Source organism: Microtus oregoni, unplaced genomic scaffold (genome assembly GCF_018167655.1).
Source record: "Microtus oregoni isolate MIOR12 unplaced genomic scaffold, Mior012 000023F_ref0000262, whole genome shotgun sequence".
NCBI classification, from domain to species: Eukaryota; Metazoa; Chordata; class Mammalia; order Rodentia; family Cricetidae; genus Microtus; species Microtus oregoni.
Window position 1 is genome coordinate 19,532,554 of NW_024543082.1, and position 22,323 is coordinate 19,554,876.

At 43.4% G+C, this 22,323-nt stretch overlaps 1 protein-coding gene across 4 annotated transcripts in view; it reads left to right on the forward strand.

Annotated features, from left to right (window-relative positions):
• The window catches only part of Sidt1 (SID1 transmembrane family member 1), an 88,719-nt gene that overhangs the window by 37,985 nt on the left and 28,411 nt on the right, over nt 1–22,323 (forward strand). For 3 of the 4 annotated variants that reach the window (XM_041673024.1, XM_041673021.1, XM_041673022.1), the window contains exons 4-10: nt 942–987; nt 4,630–4,731; nt 5,344–5,427; nt 7,419–7,506; nt 9,611–9,682; nt 10,272–10,365; nt 18,735–18,778. In XM_041673024.1, the coding sequence (XP_041528958.1) occupies nt 942–987; nt 4,630–4,731; nt 5,344–5,427; nt 7,419–7,506; nt 9,611–9,682; nt 10,272–10,365; nt 18,735–18,778 (530 nt within the window). The remainder of the gene's footprint in view (nt 1–941; nt 988–4,629; nt 4,732–5,343; nt 5,428–7,418; nt 7,507–9,610; nt 9,683–10,271; nt 10,366–18,734; nt 18,779–22,323) is intronic. The other variant, XM_041673023.1, reaches the window with a different exon arrangement.

A 22,323-nucleotide genomic window follows, 5' to 3' on the forward strand; every position in this document is an offset into this window, starting at 1 on the left:
GCTCTAGGGAATGAAGATAGTGAAGGAACCCCGAAGTTCAGGTTCAGACTTAGCAATGCCAGGAGGAATGGACACTGGGAGAGTGACCAGTTTGTCAGTCTTGGGGATTCAAGTGTGGTGATCTTGAGCAAGTGTCTACAATACTAATAATGAGGTGCAAAGGAGCAGCTCCACTGGAGAACCCACTCATGTTTGTGTTTTCCAGCCTGTTGACCCACTTCATAGATGTTCACACCAGACAGCACCTGATGCTCAGAACTTCCTTCTTACTGGAATTCTAGCTCTCTCCTTCCTTTGTGCCTGGGTCCTGGCTCTCTCTCTCTGTACACGAGAGACTAATTCACAGTCAATTTCTATTTCGAGATCGAATAGCTTCACTGGGTTAAGGATGGGCATAGAAGACAAAGCCTAAAGCCAAAAGAGGGTGAAATTTTGGAGACTTCAGCAAGTATTGCAGGAGACCAGGAAGATGTTTGGGGCAAAAAGAATGTATTCCGACCCCTACTGATTGTCCCACAGTGGCCATCTGTTCCCCCGCCCCGTTTTTAAAGCACAGTTCTCCATTAACATTATCATGAAGGGATACCTACATTATTCAAAAGGACCTAAGCTTGCATTTCCTCCCTTGCTATCTGCTTCTCGTGATCCAGCCTGATTGATTATATTACTTGATTGGAATATCTTAAGAGAGTCCAAAGAGAAAAGCAACCAGAAAACTAAATGAGGTGTTTATATAGGTACGACCTCATGGATGTTTACCGATGGGAAAGCAGTCTTCTTCCCCAACTTCATCGTTCTTTATTGTTGAAAACAGAAAGTCTCCTTGAAGTTTATCTGATCACAGGACCAAATGTCCTTCAAAACATGGCCCTCCTTTAAGTAACTAGTTCTTCTTGCCAACTCATTTTTTCTCTCTCACTTTTCCCCCTTACGTTTCTCAGGACAAATGTCGCCTTCCACTTCACTGCCAGCCCCTCTCAACCTCAGGTAAGCGAAAATGTCCAGCGGTTATCCAGAGCCCAGCTGCTGGTGCTGCACACAGACACCTTGGAGCAGAGAGAGTAAAGTTGGCGTGGATTAACGCCCTTGACCTTACTCTATGTATTCTTGGTTGTTACTTAAGTCTTGGGCACATTTAATATTACCACCTTTATTGGGATAAAATAGGAAGCATGATATCTATTTCCAGTGTTCCGTGGGACATGCTTCATGGAGTAAAGTCATGCATCTGATATGTCCTGAGGGATGTTAGATGGGACTGGGTGCTATGGGAAAGAGGAGGTGATAATCACAGACTCTGTGATGATAGACGTCTGGGTGATTGAGAGAGGGCAGGGAGACTGAGTGGGGAAGGCTGACAGCAGACAGATATGCAAATGGCTGTTCTGAAAATACAAAAATAAGACTGATTTCCATTCCTGCCATAATATTGACAGATTGAATTTGTGTTCCCTGTCAGTAAAATAATTAGCTAGTTTTATGTGTTCCTCAATAAAAAAATAACCACAAGCAGAATAGACACACGAAACTATTTTTTTAAGTTGTTTTCCTGATGACATTTCTAACTACCTTTTCCCCCTCTTTATATGGTTTCTGAAAGACTCTATGCTGTAACAAGTTCAAAATAGGTTCTTGACCCTATGTAGTGGTTCACACCTTCACCCGACCACTCTAAACACCAAACCAAGACATGAGAAGTGTGAGCAAGAGGCCAGTCTGAGCTACATGCACGTTCCAAGCCAGCTTCAGCTACATACCAAGTCACTGTCTCAAAACAGAAAGACAAGACGCATCTATATGCCGCAATACATAGCCTATGTTTTTTGATGGCTTTAGTAAGATTTTGCTCACAAATGGTTACTTGGCTTTTGTTCTGCATATAGTAAACTGGTGATTAAACAGTATGGGCCTCTGTAACTCTATTACAATCACCGATGTGCTTATAAATATCTAACAGCTCCTCGGGGGTAGGGCAAAACTAGATTTGCACCTTTTCCTCTTCCTGTGGTAAAAACTCCTGCACTATGGCTGATTTCAAACGGCTGACCTGATGTCCTCGGTCATGATGGGAACAGATGTACCAAGTAGTGCTCTAAAACCCATAGAAATGAACTCCTACTTCTGTTCTGTGATGCTGGGGCTTGAACTCTGGATCTTGTACATGCTGAGCAAGTACTTTACCAGCTGAGTCCCACCTCTGGCCTTTAAAGCGACGATTTAAATTTTCTTTCTGTGAAAGCCATCCTATACTTTGATGCCCAATGGCCAGAAAGGCTGCAGGGCACAGTTTGTTCTTCTTCATAGTTATGGACCATTTAAATTCAGATGGTATTTAGAGGGGCTAAGTAGGTGATTCAGTAACTAAGAAAACCTGCTGCTCTTGTAGAGGACATGAATTTGCTTCCTAGTGCCCACATGGTGGCCCATACCTATATCTGACTTTAATTCTAGGGCATGCAATACCTTCTTCTGGGGTACTGTGTCTTTTAGTACACAGACACAGATGCAGGCAAAACATATACCTAAAAGAAGAATAGATACTTTCACCAGGCGGTGGTGGCTCATGGCTTTAACCCCAGCTCTTGGGAGGCAAAGCCAGGTGGATCTCTGAGTTTGAGGCCAGCCTAGTCTACAAGAGCTAGTTCAAGGACAGGCTCCAAAGTTACAGTGAAACCCTGTCTTGAAAAACCAAAATAAATAAATAAATGAAATGATATTTCTTTCTAAATAAAGAATATTTTAAGGAAGGGGTCTAAAACATTCCTTTGGGGTTGTAGTGATTTAGAGATAAATAAAGTTGATAATAGTTTGACATGTTGGTAAGTGTTCAAAGTCGTAGTGTTTATTCAATGCTAACAGTAGTGCTCTTGAATTATAAAGTATGACTATCCTGAAAACCACCCTGAGACCTCTAGGTTCCTCCTTTGGAATAACCCTGTTTCATGTGGATTTGAATCATGCTCCAAAATGCAGTCATACAAGGCATGAAAAGATTTCTAAATAGGAATGTGAGTGGTGTTCCTTAATTCTAACATTCTACCTATACTGAATTAGTTCTCAAGAGAGCATTAGTATAAGGAATACTGGAATGCAAAATTAAATTTTGACTTTTTTACCTCTTTTCTAAAATAATGTGCTTACTAGGTCTACAAAATATCAGTCTCCTCAGGGTGGGTCTCCAACCTTAACCACAAACTTGATGTTTTTCATACAGTTGCCACACCTGATATTATTGGGCGAAATTCTCCTCCCCCCCCCCCTTTTTAAATGTGTTTAAATGTTTTAAGAGTCAGTATGTTTCCCCAATGGATTCACAACTGAGGTAGGTAAATAGTGTCACCTCTTCACGTTAGCAATGTTGCCTGTGGTTTAGGAAAGATGACTCAGAGGTCAAGAGCACACATGGTTCCTGCAGAAGACTGGAGTGGAGTTGCCAGCGCCCATCTTGGCCAGCTCACAAATGCCTGTCTTACCTTCTTCTGGTCTTAGCGGATACCCTCTTCTGGCCTATGCAGTCACCCACGCCCCCCCCCTCTCTCTCTCTCACACACACACACACACACACACACGAGTTTACCGATACTTGAAAAATAAATTTACCCCAAATCACAAACATATTTCAAGGCTCAATGTAGTAATATGAGCGGCGGGGCTGCGTCCCCCAGCACCCTGGCCACCTGCAAGCTTATGCCCGAAATAACAACACACAAACTGTATTCATTTAAACACTGCTTGGCCCATTTCTATCTAGCCTCTTCTAGGCTAACTCTCGCACCTGGACTAGCCCATTTCTAATATTCTATGTAGCACAGCTACGTGCACTTACCAGGAAGATTCTAGCCTACGTCCATCCTGGGTCAGAGCTTCATCACGTGTGTCTGTCTGCCCAGGAGCCAGGAGCATGGCGTCTCTTCTGAGGCGTCTGCTCCCGAGAGGAGAGCTGTCGAGTCTGAGCTCACTTCCTCTTCCTCCCAGCATTCTGTTCTGCTTACTCCACCCACCTATGTTCTAACCTATGAGGGCCAGCCAAGCAGTTTCTTTATTTTTTTAACCAATGACCTTCCTCCATCAGCTCAACATCAAACTTCGTCTTTTCAGCTAAATAGTTTCCCAGAATATCTCAGTTAGGGAAAAGATTCTTTGCCAAAAGGTTTAGAAGAAAGGTGGGTGGAAAGCTAATTCTTCCCTCCGACAAGATGGTTTTGAGGAACAGAAGGATCTACTACTATTCAAGATGGAGCTTCATACGTCACAGACAAAAGCTGTGTCTGACGTGACATCCTGCGTACATCTGCTTTTAGAAGAGGCTGAGAGTGGAGTGCCTAAGTAGGAAAAGGAATGAAGCCCAGGCTAAGGGAGTTGATAAGAAATGTCTGCATCCTAAAATGAAAAGGCAGCCTTGTGTCAATGGCCACTCACCATCGCTGCCGCCTTCCCCAGGTGGGGCACCGAGCCCTGGGCAGAAGTTTGCTGCTTACCATGAGGTGAATGGAAGACGGTAGCCATACCCCGAGCTTTGCCTCTGGAATCCAAACATCATGGTAGAGAAAGCAATCCCACGCATGGCTTGTGTTTCTACAGACATTTCCTGAGGTTAATAAGTCACGTCTCCCTTTTTCTCATCCTCAGTATTTTCTATACGAATTTCCTGAAGATGTGGACTCCGTTATCATTAAGGTGGCGTCTGAGAAGGCTTATCCCTGTTCAGTTGTCTCGGTTCAGAACATCATGGTGAGCTCTGATCCTGTCAGCCTTCTAGCACGTAAGATCCTAATGTTCCAGAATAGATGGGGGAGGGGCTGCGCCATCCTCTCCAGTTCATCACTCCCAGATGCCAGATGATAGCAACATCTCGTGCACCTGACTGGGCGGTGCATGTTCGCTGACATTGATAGGAAACAAGACGTATCTCATCGGTACAAAGAAGAGGTGTGGGATGGGGACTAGGTCAGGACAAAGAACGAAGAACACCCAGCTGTAAGTTTAGTGAGAAAAGTATAATAAAAGCTATACTTCCTGCTCTGTTTTTAGATTGCTGTCACAACATCAGATGCTTTCTGTATCACAAGATAGCAACAAAAAATTAGGAAATGTTACATACTTTAAGACAGTCTTTTTATAGTTCTCTTCTGTATAGAGTGATTCTGACATCTTAGGTGAAAAACCAAATTGTAAGAGGACCATTTCTTGACTGTTCTGAGGAAACCTCCCATGGCATCGAGATTAGAAGACCCCCCCCCCCCCGCCGCCTGTGGTCCAGGTAGCCCAGCCCTGACACATGTGTACAGAGTGACCTCATGCCACAGTGCTGATGCTCTCCTCTTTGTCTCTCATGTGCTTCAGTGTCCAGTGTACGATCTGGACTATGACGTGGAATTCAATGGCGTCTATCAGTCCATGACCAAGAAAGCTGCCATCACGCTACAGGTGAGACATTGCCTCTGAAGTCACAAAAGCAGTGGGGCTCACCCGATAGTCACTTACCTACCGGACCAGCATCCAAAGGAGATGACTGTCCACCGGGTACCTTAGATCTCTTTTCTTTCTGATTGATTTTAAAAGCGAATAGCGTTCTGCCTGCAGTTGGTGCCTGGGTCATGGTAGGCAATGCTATTCTTTCAGGCCTTCTTTCTTTCCCCTTGGGGGTTCTTGGGAATCTACAATGCAATCGGACATATATCTGACAGATCGCTTACAGGGATAAGTCCAGATGAGGTTCCAGTTTATTTAGGGTAAAGCGTATTATAGTCATTTAAAGAAATTTAACATATTATAATTCCTACCAGTAGCCATCACCAAAAGTTGGATTCAGCTCTGGAGAGAATACCAGATTCAAAGGCACACGAGTCTTTTTCGTGCAACACTTTGCCCTTTTGGTATTTCTGACTAAACTGTGACTTCAGTGGTATTTTATAGCAAAGAAATATGTCGTCCTATTCCAAGAGACGCTCTACCCCAGTCTCTGGTTAGTACTTAAGAAATCTGTGACTCGGTTTGAGTAGCATAAGACAACATTGCTTGTTGAGTAAAGAGACAAAAACAGCAGAGAAGCTAAGTGTAATTTAGGTATCAGACCTGACAAGTTTCTGTCAGTCAAACTTCAGGTTTTGAGCATCACAGATTTGATAGCCCAAATGTCCTGCTGTCTGTACTTATTTCTTCCATAGCATACCTTATTGATATGATCCCCAATTTAAAAAGGACACACACATGCAAAAATAGTAACAGCGGGCATTTTAATTTGCTTTCTAGTGCTGTGTAACACATCATAGTCAAATGCAATGAGGGAGAAAGGGTTTTTTAGCTCATACCTCCACACCACAGCTCATCGTGGAGGAGAGCAAGGGTAGGAACTCCAAGCAAGACCCTGGAGGCGGGAACTGAACCAGAGGCCCTGGAGGAACTCTACTTACTGGATAGCTGGATAGCTTTCCGTGGCTCATCCAGCTTGCTTTTAATACACCCAGAATCCCCTGCCCAGGGCACTCTCCACAGTGGGCTAGGCCCTCCCACATCAATCATTAATCAAGAAAATGCCCCACAGACACCTACAGGCTGATCCCAGGAAGGCATTTTCTCAGTTGAGAGTCTCTCTCCCTAGATGAACCTAGTTTGTGTCAAGCTGACAAGGAACTATTATACCAGGCTAATGAGGGGCATAGCCATACCCACCATGTCTACCTTCTGTGTATCTGGCAATAAATTTCTACTTCTCTTCTGGGCATATGCTTGAGCTTTAGACATTTTCTCTGTGACCTAAACACAATCTCGGAAATTCGAGCATGACAAAAATGCCTGGGTTAAGAAACTGTAATGTATTGTTATTTTTGTTAACCCCACTTGAACCAGGACTAGAGAGGGACACAGACAGAAGTCAAAGCCATAGCACAGTCCCCCCTACCCAAGTCCTTCATCTCCCTAACCTGCATTATTTATTAAATATTTATGACATGATTTTAGAGAAGTTATTTCTTATTAGATTTTAAAGTAAAACCAATAAACCCCTATGTTTGTGCCTGTAATGCCAGCATTCAAGATGCTGAGGCAGGAGGATCAAGAGTTCAAGGCCAACCTGGGTTACAAAACAAGACTATCTCCAATATATGTGCTTATATGTACATGTCTTTATATAAATATTCTTTGATAATCTAGGCTATTGTTTATTATGTTTCTTATAGTACTAAATCTTCAAGTGGGCATAGACTTTGAATTTCTCCATGTACTCACCTATACTAATTTCTTGGCTGAAGTAATGTTCATGGCCAGTCTGGAATAGACAGCAGGACTGTGGAAACCCCACTGGACAGGGGAGTAGGAAGACAGGGGTGAACTTTCCTTTTCTTCCTTTCTTTTACTGCCCCTCTCCTCCTGGCTGTCTTTCTTCCCTGCGAATCATGAGGTTGTTATGTCTTACACAGAAGAAGGATTTTCCAGATGAGCAGTTCTTCGTGGTGTTTGTGATAAAACCTGAAGATTACGCGTGTGGGGGATCATTCTCCATCCAGGGTAAGACGCGCCAAGGGATACTTGGGAATGAAGGAAAGGACACCAAAAGCCCCTCTCTAGTTTTCCTGGGGATGTAGCAGCTGCAACGTGACAAGGCACTTGAGAGACATTTGGATAAAAAAATAAAATGAAGATAATTCTATACCTAAAGGTAGTATTGGTACTACAAAATGTCATTTTGTACCTTCAGCATTCTGATATAATATTTTTAATTCTTTGAGCATCTTATACAATGTGTTTAATCATGTTCAATCCCTACTTCTATCCCTCTTTTCCAGTTCACCCACCACCTCTCCACTTCCTCCCAACTGCACGTCATCTGTATTATTTACTTCTTACATAGCACAGAGATTCCATTTCTAACGACTGTATATTCCGGGGTGTAGGGTCATCCTCTGGAGTATGGCCGATCTATCAGGGGCCACACTTTTAAAGAAAACTGTCTTTCCCTCCTATAAAAGTCGTCAACTGTTGATAGTCCTCGGTTAGGGGTGGAAGCTCCTGGGTTTCTCGCCCCCCAATGCTGGAACACTGATTGGTTTGATTCTGTGCAGCTATTTGGCTATTTAGAAATCTTATACCAGGCCATATAGAGTGAGTTCTCTTAGTTGGCATTTCATTCGCTTTTGTGATGTAAATGCAAAGGGGTCTGTTTCCTGGGCTGCTGAGATGGCTACAGCCAAGATAACTGACTGGAGTTCCATCCTCCATCCATCCCTGGATACTCTAGGATGGAAGGATAGAATCAGCTCCAGCAAGTTCTCTCTCTCTCTCTCTCTCTCTCTCTCTCTCTCACACACACACACACACACACACACACACACACACACACACACGAGAAAGAGAATGAATGCAATAGAAACATTATTAAAATCCCATTTCCTAACGTAGAAACACTCATATGGATCAGCAGTCAGCCCTTCCACAAGAATATACAAGGAAAGTCTAGACTTTGCCATCCCAGTTGCCAAAATTGTACCTAACAAGACAGAAAGATAGCCAATGTGATGACTTACCCTGTAACTGGGGGGTTACATAAGCTCCAGTGTATACGCAAATAGCTGTGTTGCCCAGAGAGAATAGACCATTAATGGAGAACACAGACCCTCTGCCAATGGGCCATATGTCACCAACACAGAGGCTCCCTTGGTGTCAGGTGGCATTTCTGCTTGTGTGTGCTTTTCTTTTTTTTTTTTAATTTTTTTAAATTTATTTATTTATTAAAGATTTCTGTCTCTTCCCCACCACCGCCTCCCATTTCCCTCCCCCTCCCCCAATTGAGTCCCCCCCCCCCCTCAGACCGAAAAGCAATCAGGGTTCCCTGTCCTGTGGGAAGTCCAAGGAACTCCCACCTCCATCCAGGTCTAGTAAGATGACCATCCAAACTGCCTAGGCTCCCACAAAGCCAGTACGTGCAGTAGGATCAGAAACCCATTGCCATTGTTCTTGAGTTCTCAGTAGTCCTCATTGTCCGCTATGTTCAGTGAGTCCGGTTTTATCCCAGGCTTTTCCAGACCCAGGCCAGCTGGCCTTGGTGAGTTCCCGATAGAACATCCCCATTGTCTCAGTGTGTGGGTGCACCCCTCGTGGTGTGCTTTTCTCTTAATTGTGTAGTTCTATAGGCTTGCCAGTGTCTAATGTTCCTTGATAACCTCTAGGGCCTTTGATGACTATGTTTAAAAAAAAAAACAACAGATTTTCACTGGCTAGGAAAAATGAAAGCTAAAGGGGATATAGCTGTTCGGGGCACATTTTTCTTGACATGTCTGTGGACATCAGGAGAAAGGTCACGTCTTTTCCAATGGAGAAGGAAGGCTGCTGTGGCCTTTCGTTTGTGTCAGTGGGTGCTCCTAAAATGTACCCAAGCAAGGGCCAATCTGAGAGTTTTAGCCCGAGGGAGCCCGGAGGTGTCAGATGTTGGCTTTTGCTCAGTTCTTGTTCAGCGGTCAGAGCAGATTCTGAATGTTGTTTATCACAACCATTCTGGGTGGAAGGTGAGAGACTAATATCCGATCTGCTGTGCTTTGTGCCTTGTTGCGGCCTTGTTTTTGTGTTGTTGTTGTTTGTTTATCTGGGTTTTTGTTGTTGTTGTTGTTTTTACCAGAAAATGAAAATCAGACCTGGAATCTACAACGATCAAAGAACCTGAAAGTGACCATTGTCCCATCTATCAAAGGTTGGTTTGGCTCTGGGGTATGGTGGAGAGATTCTTGTGTTAGGAGATCTATCATGTAACTAGATATTAATCTTCCACTTGAGCGGAGCCATCCTAAGAATACTAAAGCCTATTTAACTTAGAGATAAAAGTAGATCTTTCTGAAGAGGAAGAGGCAGGCTAGGGGTGTGGCCTGGCGGCAGAGAGCTTGCCTAACTTGTATGAGGCCCTCCGGCATAGAAAGAGTGGGGGTGATGAGGGTGTGATAGAGAGAGGGAAGGGGGAAGGGAAAGAAGAGGGAGAGAAGGGGAAATAAAGGAAATGAGGGAAAAAGGAGAGGAAAGAGGAAACTCAATTCTAGAGTTGTATACTCTCTCCCCTCACCCCCACTCCTATCCCACCCCACCCCACCCCTGCTTCCAAGGACAGCCATCACTATGAAGCTGCTTGTGGATACCATGGGGTGACCTCCGATACTTTTGCTGCTTCAGTGAAAATCTGTTGGGACTTAAGAATGTATGTGATGGTGGCTGATTCTATAAGCTGTGCTGTTCCCAATATAGTCCTATTCCCACGAGCAAGCTGGCTGAAGCTGTTTCCTTCTCCCTAGGATCTGTGTATGTGAAATCCAGTCTCTTCAGTGTTTTCATCTTCTTGGGTTTCTACTTGGGATACCTGCTCGCTGTGTTATTTCATCATGTCAGGTAGGTCCATGGTGTCTTCATCTCCTTGGTCTCTCCGCATGATGCTTAGAGCACGGGCTTGGGAACACATTGACTGGCCACTAACTGAGCTCTTGGGCAAGCTGCCTGTCCTCTTGTACCCGTACTTAAGGTTTTTTTTTGTTGTTGTTGTTTTGTTGTTTTTGTTGTTGTTGTTGTTTTGGGTTTTTTTTGTCTGTGAAATGAGATAATAACGGGCTCACTGGCAGATCTGATGTCGATGTTCCACATAGCATGCTGGTAGAGTTTTCACTATGAAGCCATAACAATAAAGCAACTAGATTGTTTTTATGCCTGAGAATATTCGCTGAAAATCGCACAGACTGTAGGAAATCATCATCTTTTCCCAGCATAGAGTCCAGAAACAGACTTAAGCCTTCTGTAGAGGATAAGTTTAAGGCCTAAATAAACCTCAAGGTACAGTCCATAGAAGGAGTGATGTGCCTTGGTACATATTACCAGGTGCACCAATTTCCCAGGAACACGTTCCTTCAATAGAAAAGAAAGAGGTAACTATGTTGCAGTTTGATCAAAGACATTCCCCTATTGAAGAATTTGAAGCCCCTGGTTAAAAACATAAGCAAATAAATAAAATGTTATAACACTCTTTGCCGCTCTCAGCTGGACTGAGCTTTGAGGATTCTGTTTTTGTTATGGTTTCTGAGAAACAACTACAAAAGGATGGCAGGAAGCTTACAATAAACAAATGATTTAAGCATGGAAAGAAAGAAAATAGAAAGGCAGAAGGAGCTATGCGCACACAAGGCAAGGCGCACACCAGCTGTGAGAAGAGCTCTTGACACAGCAATCTCTGTAGCCAAAACCGTAAACAACTCTCTTCTATACTCTCAGAAAACCTTTGGGTCGAGACACTGCCTCCTGCCTCCCACGCCCTGCCTGGGAGCTTGCCTAGCACCCCAACACTCAGGAAGGAGAGGAGGAGACTGGGAAGTGTAGAGTCTACACTAGCTACACAGAGAGTTCAAGGCCAGCCTTAGCTACAGCATGGAGACCCTTTCTCAGAAAACCGAGGGCCGGGAATGGGACTTCATGCTAAGTGTTTCCCTAGTGTGTACAGCTCTTGGACTGTACACACTAGGGAAGCGGCAGCACAACTGAAAACCTAAATAAATACAGGTCCACCGCCAACCAATACTGGGTGGATTTAAGCACCAAAATAATCAAGAATTTATGCATTATAAGTCATTTGAAAAAAATGGAAATTTAGGAAGAAATAGAAACCACAAATATATATCCAGTGAATTCAACAAATCTAGAACAACAGCTGTCCATCAGAGAAAGGCATTCCCAGCAAATACATTTGCTAAAATGAATGGATCTCCCCTGTAGCAGACCAAGAGCTGACTGGTGAACACAGGAACTGCTGGAGTTGGAAAATCCTTTGCAAAGGTCACAGCTAACACTAGCTCAGGTTAAGACTCGTCTATAGGTCCAGGTCTGGTGGCACGGCCTGTCCTCTCAGCTACTCAGGAGGCCGAGGAAGAGGATTCAAAGTCTAAGAGCTACCTGAGCTACAGAGTGAGTCTTATTAGCCCGAGCAACTTAGTGAGACCCTGCCTCAAAATGAAAAGTTAAAAAAACAGAATAGTCTGTGGCTGTGACTCCGTGATAGACCAATTGCCTGGCACATGCCAAACCTTAGCTGCGACCCCCAACACTGAGAGAGGAGAGCAAAGTCACCAGTGAATGCTAGATTGAGAGGAGCAGGGTGTTTGTGTATCTTCCTAAGTTGCTAAGTCATGTGGGAAAAATTAATAAGTACTTAGTGGAGAAATAAAACACACTGACCTATCAATCAACATAAATGCCATCAAGGAGAAGGTCAGCAATGTGCGCCTCCAGGTGTGACGCCACTCTGAGACGGACACAGCTTACTCTCTGTAGCTTCCTACCCGTGTAGATTTTGAATCTCATCAAGTGGAAACGTTAGGCACAAAACCTGTGGTAAAAGGAGCGAAAGGGAAGGAAAAGGATGTGCTCAGAGGAGTTGATAGGCCTGAAACTAAGCCAGCGCTTGACCTCAGATTGGATCTGGCACCAAATGAAAAAGTATGCCATAGAGGATAGTGTTAGGCCAGGTGAAATTAGAGACAAACAGTAAAGAGCCTGTAATCCCAGCTACTCTGGGTATGAAGGAGGAAGATCTTGAATTCAAGGTCAGCTGGAGCTACAGAGGGATTCAAGAGCAGCCTGGACGATTTGCGGAGACCCTGCCTTTAAACCTAAAGGAAGCAGTGGGCTAGGGTATAACTCAGTGACAGAATGCTTGCTAATACACACAAAGCCCCTAGACTCAATACCCAGAATTGAAAGAATTTGATATTTTCCCCACTCTACAGAAATATTGAGGGTAAAATCTATAACAACTTCAAATGACTTTCAAATGGCACAGAAAATTTAATATACATATAGAGTACATGCTAGAAATTTAATATACATGTAGATGATCACATACTATAAATTAACATATATGCAGATGAGTACATGGTATTCATTTAGGAAAGGAAAGGAAAGGAGAGAGAGAGAGAGAGAGAGAGAGAGAGAGAGAGAGGACGCACTAAAACCAGGCAGAGGCAAGACAATTGAGAATTCCAGGTCAATCTGAGATACTGGGTGAGATTCTTTCCAAGAAGGAAGGAAGGAGGGAGGGAGAGAGAAAGAAAGGGAGGGATAAAGAGAGAGAGGGAAGGAGGGAGGGAGGCAGAGAGAAGGAGGGGTCTCATCCGATGCTCCAGACACTATTATTGGGCTACTGTGACTGCTACTATGTGGAAGGTTAAGGAAATTGAAGCACAGAGAGGTTAAGCAATTTGATCAAGGACTCACAGTCAGTCCCTGAAGGAGTTAGGAGCTGAGCTCAGGCAGCCTGGCTCTAGAGCCTAAAGTCTTCAATGGGCTCAATCAAAGTGGGGCTTGGTATAGGCTTGTGACAGTTGACAGTCCTGGGCCAATGAAATGTGACCATCAGCCTACACCTCAGCAAGGCTATCAGTTTACGAGGGCCCAAAACATTCCCGTTTTGCCTCAGACGGTTCCAGCGTCACAGTAAAGAGTCAGTATTCTGCCTCTTAGCAAGGCTTCCTTCCTATGTTTTTAGTCAAGGAAACAGAATCATTTCTCTTTAGCCAGCTAACATGTGCCATCAACACCGAAACAGATGAGATCGGAGCTAATGGCTCGTGGTTTGCCACCACCTCCAAAGCCGTTGTTCAGCAGCTGAAGTGAGCAGAGTCTCTAAGTTATGTTCAGACTCTTGAAAGTTCACAGCAGATGACTTCACTACCGTCAAGTGCACAAGCGTAGACTCTTTCCGGATATAGACAAGCAGAAATAGAAACCTAGAGACACCGAACCATTTGGCATTCTAAACAGGGGACTAGACTGAGGGAAAATGCTAATAGAACTTTTCCGCCATTGAACTGAGTGAAACAAAGTTTTCCACTCCACTTTGTGAAGCTCTCTCAGCCTAATGCCAGTTGCTTGGTGGGCCCTTGTGTTTTATTATTAACACACATGGGATTTATAGCCACAATATGAGTCCAGAGAAACACTTGTAAGGAACACAACCCTAGGTCTTGCGGAGCTACTAACTTTCCCAAGTGTCACACAAATACCCCTCCTTCCCACTTCCCTCCTGTCTCAGCTTGTATTTAGTCATCGCCCTACCGTGAACATGCAGGCTTCGTCAAGCACTGAATATGTGTTCTTGTTTTTATCACCCCCCCTCCGAGACTCTCTTAAGTCCGACCTCTCAGTTCTGGGGACTTATCCTTATCAGTGATCATTTTACCCACTGCCATGTTGTCACTGTAAATATACAGTACACAGCAGTTGCAGAAGACCACAGGTTCTGTTTTGATTGATAGCTCCAAATGACACATTTAGAAAAATGGCTTCTTTGAGAAAAAAAATCACAAACCATCAATTCATGTCTTCATAGTATACAATCCAGAGACTTAGTGTCATCCCACTTGGGCTCAGGAATCTCAGCTGGATGTGGTCACAAAATGTGACCTGCTGGCAGGTGGAAGAAACTGTCAGTCCTAGAATAGCCTCAGTGGCACTTGGTCTCAATATTCCAGCAGGCCAGCCTGGGATTGTGGGACCTCAGGGAGAGCACACAGTGCAAGCCTCAGGTTATAGGCTCAGAGGTATTCCCCCTTACCTACTGGACTATGTATGAGTCATGAGGCTAGCTAGTTTCCAGACTAAAAGTCCGTGTGCATGCGTCCACCTCAGCCAGCCTAGCATAGTTTCCATCTATTTTAAATTACTAACTAGATAGATACTTGCTTCTTCGCCTTAGCTGTGAAAATTACTTAACTCCTCTCGTGAAAAACTCTGGATGTTCCAGGGAACTAATTCAAGCATGGGTAAAGCTCATGACTCCAAATATATTATATTACAAATTATAAATTTTCTCAGAAAGACCTTCCTTACAGCATCCTTCTGGATGGAATAGTCAGGCTGATCCCTACCAAGTACCAACTTGTTTTTTTTAAAAACAGAAGTTAGCAAATTCATCTTAAAACACACATGAAGATGTAAAGGACACAGAGTAGCCAAGAACTTTTCATTTATACATATATTGTTTTCTGTATCTACTCAAGTCTGGGAACCACAAGTGAAAGAAAATATAGGCTCTTTGTCCTTCTGAGAGTTGCTTAGTTCACTCAATATGATTATTTTCAATTGCATCCATTTCCTGTAAATGACATAACTTCATTCTTCATTGTGTATACATGTCATAATTTTTTTTATCCATTCGTCTGTTGTTCAACACCTAGGTTGGCTCTGTAACTAAGTTATTTTGAACAGTGCAGCAATAAAGATTGGTATGAGGATGTTTCTGGGACATACAGACTTGGAATGGCAAGGGTGGGTCATCGGGTCAATTGGTGTTCAGTTTTTTGAGAAGCCTCCATGTTGTCAGGGTTTTCTGTACTGCTCAGTTCCTACAATTGTTAAGTCCCAAAGAAAATCACACAGAGGTCTACATTAGTTATAAACTAATTGGCCCATTAGCTCAGGCTTCTTATTAACTCTTATAACTTTTATTAAACCATTACTCTTATCTATGTTAGCCACATGGCTCAGTACCTTTTTCAGTGAGGTAGCCTTTTCTTCCTTCTTCTGTGTCTGCATGGGACTGTTGAAGGACAGGGTTTCTCCATGCAGCCCTTACTGTTCTGAAACTCCCTCTGTAGACCAGGCTGGCCTCAAAGTCACAAAGATCAGTGTGTCTCTGCCTCCCAAGTGCTGAGATTAAAGTCATACACCACCACCACCCAGCTTGTTTTCTTGATGACTTCGTCAGATTAAAAACTCAATGTGTTTTGGTTTGGATTCCTCTCATTAGTAACAAGGCTGAGCCTTTTTTTTTTTTATCATTGGCCATTTGTATCTCCACTCTGGAGAACTACCTGTTCATTTGTTCATTTAATTAGCCCATTTATTGATTGGGCTGATTGGATCCTTGCATAGTTCTCTTTTTTTATTTTAGGTACTAATAGCTGGCCAAGGTTTTATCCCATTCTATAGGCAGTCTCTTTGCTTGGTTAACTGTTTCCTTTGCTATATAGAGAGAATACACAACCAAATCTTGAATAAAAATAACAAAATTTAGAGCACTTGACACTTCCTGATATTAAAGCTCGTTCCAAAGCCTTGACAATCAAGACTCTGCAGCTGACAGTCCTGTGGGCTAGAGGAGGGAGGCCACAAACAAACTCTTCTGGGAAAATGTTTATATTTAGGGTATGCATGTGCTTGCATGTACACACATGCCTGGGCACAGATCATACGTGTGGAGGTCAGAGGATAAATTGTGGGAGTTATGGAGGTGTTTCTCTCCTTCCATGACATGGCTTCCGAGGGACCAAGCTCAAGTTTCTGGGTTCAGCAGCAAGTGCTGCTGCCCATTGGGCTCTCATGCCAGCTCTCTCTGAATAACCTCTTTCCTAATGGTCAGGGTTCCACAAAACAGTTCAGTAGAGAAAAGCTGTTTCTTCCAATACGTGGTGCTATTAACTAGACATCACATGAAAAAAGAAATAGTGATGCTGGCTCCTACCTCATACCATACACAGATATTAATTCAAACTTGGATCAAAAACCTAAAAGCTGGAACCATAGAACTCTAAAGAGAAAATATGGGTGTAAATTTATGGCCTTGGATTAGGTAATTCTTTCTTAGTCACCAAAAGTACAATAAAAATGTATAAATTGAACTTAACAAGCAATGAAACACTTTATGCTTCAACAATCATATCAATAAAGTAATACTGTTGTTCACAATATGGGATAAAAACATTGCAAATTGTAAATCTAATAAGAGGTTAATATCTAGACAATACTAAAAATTCTTACAACTCAGCAATAGAAAGAGATCATTAAAAATGGGTTGAGGGGCTGAAGAGATAGCTCAGAGGTTAAGAGGGCTACCAGATCCTCCAAAGGGTCCAAGTTTAATTCCCAGCATCAGTTTGTCTAGGGGGCTCACAACCACCTGTTAACTCCAGATTCAGAGGATGTAGCGCTCTCTTCTGGCCTCCGTGGACATTGCACTCATGTGCACATACCTGCACTCAGACAAACACACATACACATAAGTTAAAAAAATTAAATCATTAAAAAAATGGGTGAAAAGCCGGGCGGTGGTGGCGCACGCCTTTAATCCCAGCACTTGGGAGGCAGAGGCAGGCGGATCTCTGTGAGTTCGAGACCAGCCTGGTCTACAAGAGCTAGTTCCAGGACAGGCTCCAAAACCACAGAGAAACCCTGTCTCGAAAAACCAAAAAAAAAAAAATGGGTGAAAGATTTAAACAGACACTTTGGATAAGATGCATGGATGCCCAACAAGCATGTGAGCAGCCGTTCATCAATAGCTCTCAGGGAAATGCAAATCAAAGCTGCAATGACGTGTCCAACTCCAAAGGTTTGACATAATACAAATTTTTAAATAGAAGATGAGACTTGGCAGAGTTGTAGGAAGAAAGTGGGAATCCTTAGCCTTGGCTGTGGAATGTGAAACGGTGCTTTCTCTACAGCCCTTGTGGAAAACAGTTAGGGAGAGTAAAACACAGAGTGGCCTCAGGCTTCCTCGACTTACATAACCAGGAGAAATGAAGATGTATCCATAGAAAAAAACATGAACACAGTGGTCATAGCAGTGTTGTTTTACTGCACAGCAAACAGAAACAATAGGAAGTACTCATCGAGGGGAAAAAATGAAATATAGTACACACACACAAACACTGGAATATTACTCAACCATAAATGTATTGAAGCACCAATACCTGTTACAGTATGGATTAACCTTTAAAATATGCTGTATCAAGGAAACCAGTCAAAAAAGTTCATGTGTACAATGATTTCATTTATTTTTTTTACATTTCTTATTTATTTATTTATTTATTTATTAAGGATTTCTGCCTCCTCCCCGCCACCGCCTCCCATTTCCCTCCCCCTCCCCCGATCAAGTCCCTCTCCCTCATCAGCCCAAAGAGCAATCAGGGTTCCCTGACCTGTGGGAAGTCCAAGGACCGCCCACCTCCATCCAGGTTTAGTAAGGTGAGCATCCAAACTGTCTAGGCTCCCCCAAAGCCAGTACGTGCAGTAGGATCAAAACCCCATTGCCGATGTTCTTGAGTTCTCGGTAGTCCTCATTGTCCGCTATGTTCAGCAAGTCCGGTTTTATCCCAGGCTTTTTCAGACCCAGGCCAGCTGGCCTTGGTGAATTCCCGATAGAACATCCCCATTGTCTCAGTGTGTGGGTGTACCCCTCGCGGTCCTGAGTTCCTTGCTCGTGCAATGATTTCATTTATATAAATTGTCTAGAAGAGGTAAATTTGCAAAGGCAGAAAGCAGATGAGCAAGGAGTAGGGAACAGGGGAGAATGGAGAGTTATGTGTAACAGACATAGCACTTTGGATGGGGGCATGAAATGTTCTAAAATTAGACCGTGGTGACAGCTGTGCACTTATTTGAATATATTAAAACATGCTGAATTATGTGCTTTGAAAGACACATGTTGTGATGTCAAGTTTATGTCTGAAAATAAGTGAATCTTAATAATGTACATGCCTGAGAATAGACGCACTGGGTCATATATATGATCAGTCTGTTTGGCTCTCAGAGGAATTGCCAAACTGTCACCCAAAGTGGCTATGCCATTTTAAAGTCCTGCCAGTGATTTCTCCAAAGGCCATTTTTAAGTGATCCTGGAAGACAAATTTTCAACGGAGTGTATAGGAAGCTAGTGCAAACTGCTGAATCTTAGAGAATGTGGGTGTATATACAGATGTATTTGTATCTATGCTTGCTTTCAGGTTTCAGAGGAAATCCATTGATGGGAGCTTTGGTTGCAGTGACGGTAAGAGCATTCCTTGGTTAATTCCTGATCCCAAATGATGTTGCACCGGGCGGCCACATCCTTTTGAGCACCTTTTGTCTCTCTTCTCTCTCCCCCTTTGATTCTTATCCTCTCATCCACAGGCTTTCTACAGAAGGCAGGGCTAGTGAGAAACAGTTTTATAGTTGGTAGCTATTGAGACCTGGGGACCACACAAAGAATCTGTACCCGAAATGCCCTTCAATTATTCATAGAGCCCTTGCCAACCGCTCACCTCTTCCAGATGTTGTCTCTGCACTAGGACATGTCTGGCGGCTCACACCTGCTTGCTGCATCCCTACGCTGCCTTGGGAAGAGCAGTGAGAATGTATTACGTCAACCCTCATGCAGTGTGCTTTCCCTTTGAGATTCAAAAAGCTTTGTGTGTGTGTGTGTGTGTGTGTGTGTGTGTGTGTGTGTGTGTGTGTGTGTTTGTTTAAGCATCTAGAAAATCAAAATATTTGAGGCTAACAAGCACAATAAAAGATGTAATAATTGAGGAACCCAGCATAAATACCTACCTAACCCATCCTTCCACTCTGAGAATTCCCACAAAGGATTTTAATTGTTCTATATTTTTACTAAAACTTAAGACTTCACCTGTGCTGGATTTGACAAACCCAGCTCGCCGTAAGCTCCTAGGTTGTTTAGAAGGAGTGAGAATTGGAAATGGCAGATGGGATGGACTTCATTTGAAGGCAGGTGTAGTCAATATTTAGTTCTATGCTTTTCACATGAGTCCAGAGAATCCTAGAAAGATACCAACTGGCTGCTGCCTCCACCCAGCAGGATTTTCTCCCTTGGCTGGAAGGCTTTTTGGTGTTTGCCTTTGTCTTCCTTAAGAAACAGCTAGTCTGTTTCTCCAGCACCCCCTCCCGGCACCATGGCTCTTTGTTTTAATAACCATTCAATATAAAAGACTGAAAAAGACACCTGCTCCTGGAGTGCTCAAAGGCAACGCTCTGCTTCCGCTGTTGTTTATAAAACATTTCAGTCGACGTGCCTGGAGCCCATCTTTTCTACCGTACTCCCCAGGTTTTGCTAATCATAGCAAAATATACAAAACATAAATGTAAAATATATAAAATGAATTAGGCCCTTTAGAATTTGGGCTTAAACCCAGTAGGTTCGAGTTTGTTAAGTGCCCTCTCAATAGAAGGGTTTGTTGTTTCTTTCGAGGTATAAATGATGTAGAATTTTGTGATTGCTATAATCACTAAAAGAATTCATGTTCAGAAGGGTCCCTTAAACATTGAAACAGACATCAGTGGGGCTCAGGCCTGAACCAGATAATTGTTGGAAATCAGGCACAGTACAGACAACTGAGCAGAAGCACCCTGCAGATGACAACAGCAGCGAGTGACTGAAAAGGTGAAGGTGTATCCGTCTGCTCACATAGATCCACATAGCAATGGCGGTCACTGCAGAATGTACTTCTATTCCAGAGGATCCCCAGCCTGCAAAGCCAGGGAGGGGAGCTTCCAGGGTAAATGGAGTGTAGTGCTCTCTTCTCCTCCTCTTCCTCTTCCTCTTCCTCTTCCTCTTCCTCCTCCTCCTCCTCCTCCTCCTCCTCCTCCTTTGTCCATGGCTGTGATACTTTACTTTTTATTGATTTTCACTGAGATCTATATTTTTCTCTGCTCCCCTCCCCTTCAACCCTCTCCCAAGATCCCCATATTCCCAGTTTACTCAGGAGATCTTGTCTTTTTCTACTTCCCATGTAGATAGATCCATGTATGTCTCTCTTAGGGTTCTCATTGTTGTCTAGGTTCTCTGGGATGATGAATTGTAGGCTGGTTTTCTTTGCTTTATGTTTAAAAGCCACTTATGAGTGAGTACATGTGATAATTGTCATTCTGTATCTGGGTTACCTCATTCAAAATACTGTTTTCTAGCTCCATCCATTTGCCTGCAAAATTTAAGACATTATTATTTTTTCTGCTGTGTAGTACTCCATTGTGTAAATATACCACATTTCTCTTATTCATTCTTTGGTCGAGGGGCATCTGTTTCCCTTCTAGCCCCTGCACTCTTTCCTTTACTCTGAGGGATAATGGGGAAGACGGGTCAAGGCTCACATTCTTTGTGTCAATCTCAGAAGACCTCACCAACTTCTAGTGATCTCTTGGTATAGAATGTATCATATCCTTATTGTTTCTTTGTTTGTTTTCTTTTGAGACAGGGTTTCTCTGTGGCTTTGGAGCCTGTCCTGGAACTAGCTCTTGTAGACCAGGCTGGCCTCAAACTCACAGAGTTCCACCTGCCTCTGCCTTCCCAGGGCTGGGATTAAAGGTGTGCGCCACCACCACCCGGCTGTATCCTTAATGTTAAATAAATAAGTTACTATACAGAGATAGTTGCATGGTTGGGGTGTAGCTCAGGTGGCAGAGTACCACTCTACCTTCCCCTAAGCCCTGGATTAACGCCCCCAGCACCATATAAACTGGTTGAGTTGGGCATGCCTGTAATCTAGCACTTATTAGGTGGAGGAGGGGGATCAGAAGTCTTGCAGATCATCCTTTGAAGTATATAGTGAATTCAAGACCAGCCTAGGATGCATGAGACTTTCTCTCAAAAGAGGGCGGGCAAGTAAATGTAGTTTTAGAATTATTATTAAGTCCTTTTTCTCTCAGACCATAATTTTTCTCAACATCAACATTATTGACATTATAAGATTCATAATTCTTTGTTGTTTGGGATGTTCTATACACTGTTGGATTAAAGTACACTTCCTCCTTGTGATAACTACAAGTATCTTGGTCACACATGGCCAGATGTCATCTTAGGCTAAAACTGGAGAATCACCAATTTACATGCTCCAGCCGCGGACCTCAGGTTGAGGACACCCAAAGAAAACAGGTGTTTTCATCCATTCAGGAAGTAGAAAACAGGTATGCTTGCCACAGAGGGCTTTGAAACAGGAGGAGATAAGTAGCCTTTGTGTACTGAGAAGCTACAAGTAGAGCTGGCAACACCGCCAGTGTCCCATGACCTTCAGGCTTCTGGAGCTGAGCCTGGTAAGATCAGTCAGGAGAGAGAGCCAGAGAGGCGTGTGCTATACCAGGAGACACTCACAGGAAGAACCTTGGGGGGAAATGTCTTTCTCTCCCGTCAGTAAGAACAACTGTCTGTGAGAAGCTTAAAGCAACAGGAAACACTCCGAGGGCTGGGCTCAGAGCAAATGCTAGAAGCAGGTTCGCAAAACGGAAGAAATCCCATGAGACTTCTCACATTGTGCTGTCCCCTCACTGGGAAGCTGGACACTTTGCCAACATGTGGTCATTATTTTGCTGTGTGCATGTATGCACACACACACACGCAGAGAGAGATATATAAATGTGTTATCCTCTTAAGTATATACAACAAAATAAATTTTGCAAAAAGAAGGTGAATTTTAGTAGCTGCAGCCCAACGAGCTGCTCCCTGTCCATTTTCTGGCTGGCTAGGGAAGCTACTTGATCTCTCAGCACATCTATTTTATCATCTTTAAAATGGTGGTAATAATAGCCCTTACCTCTTAGGGCTGT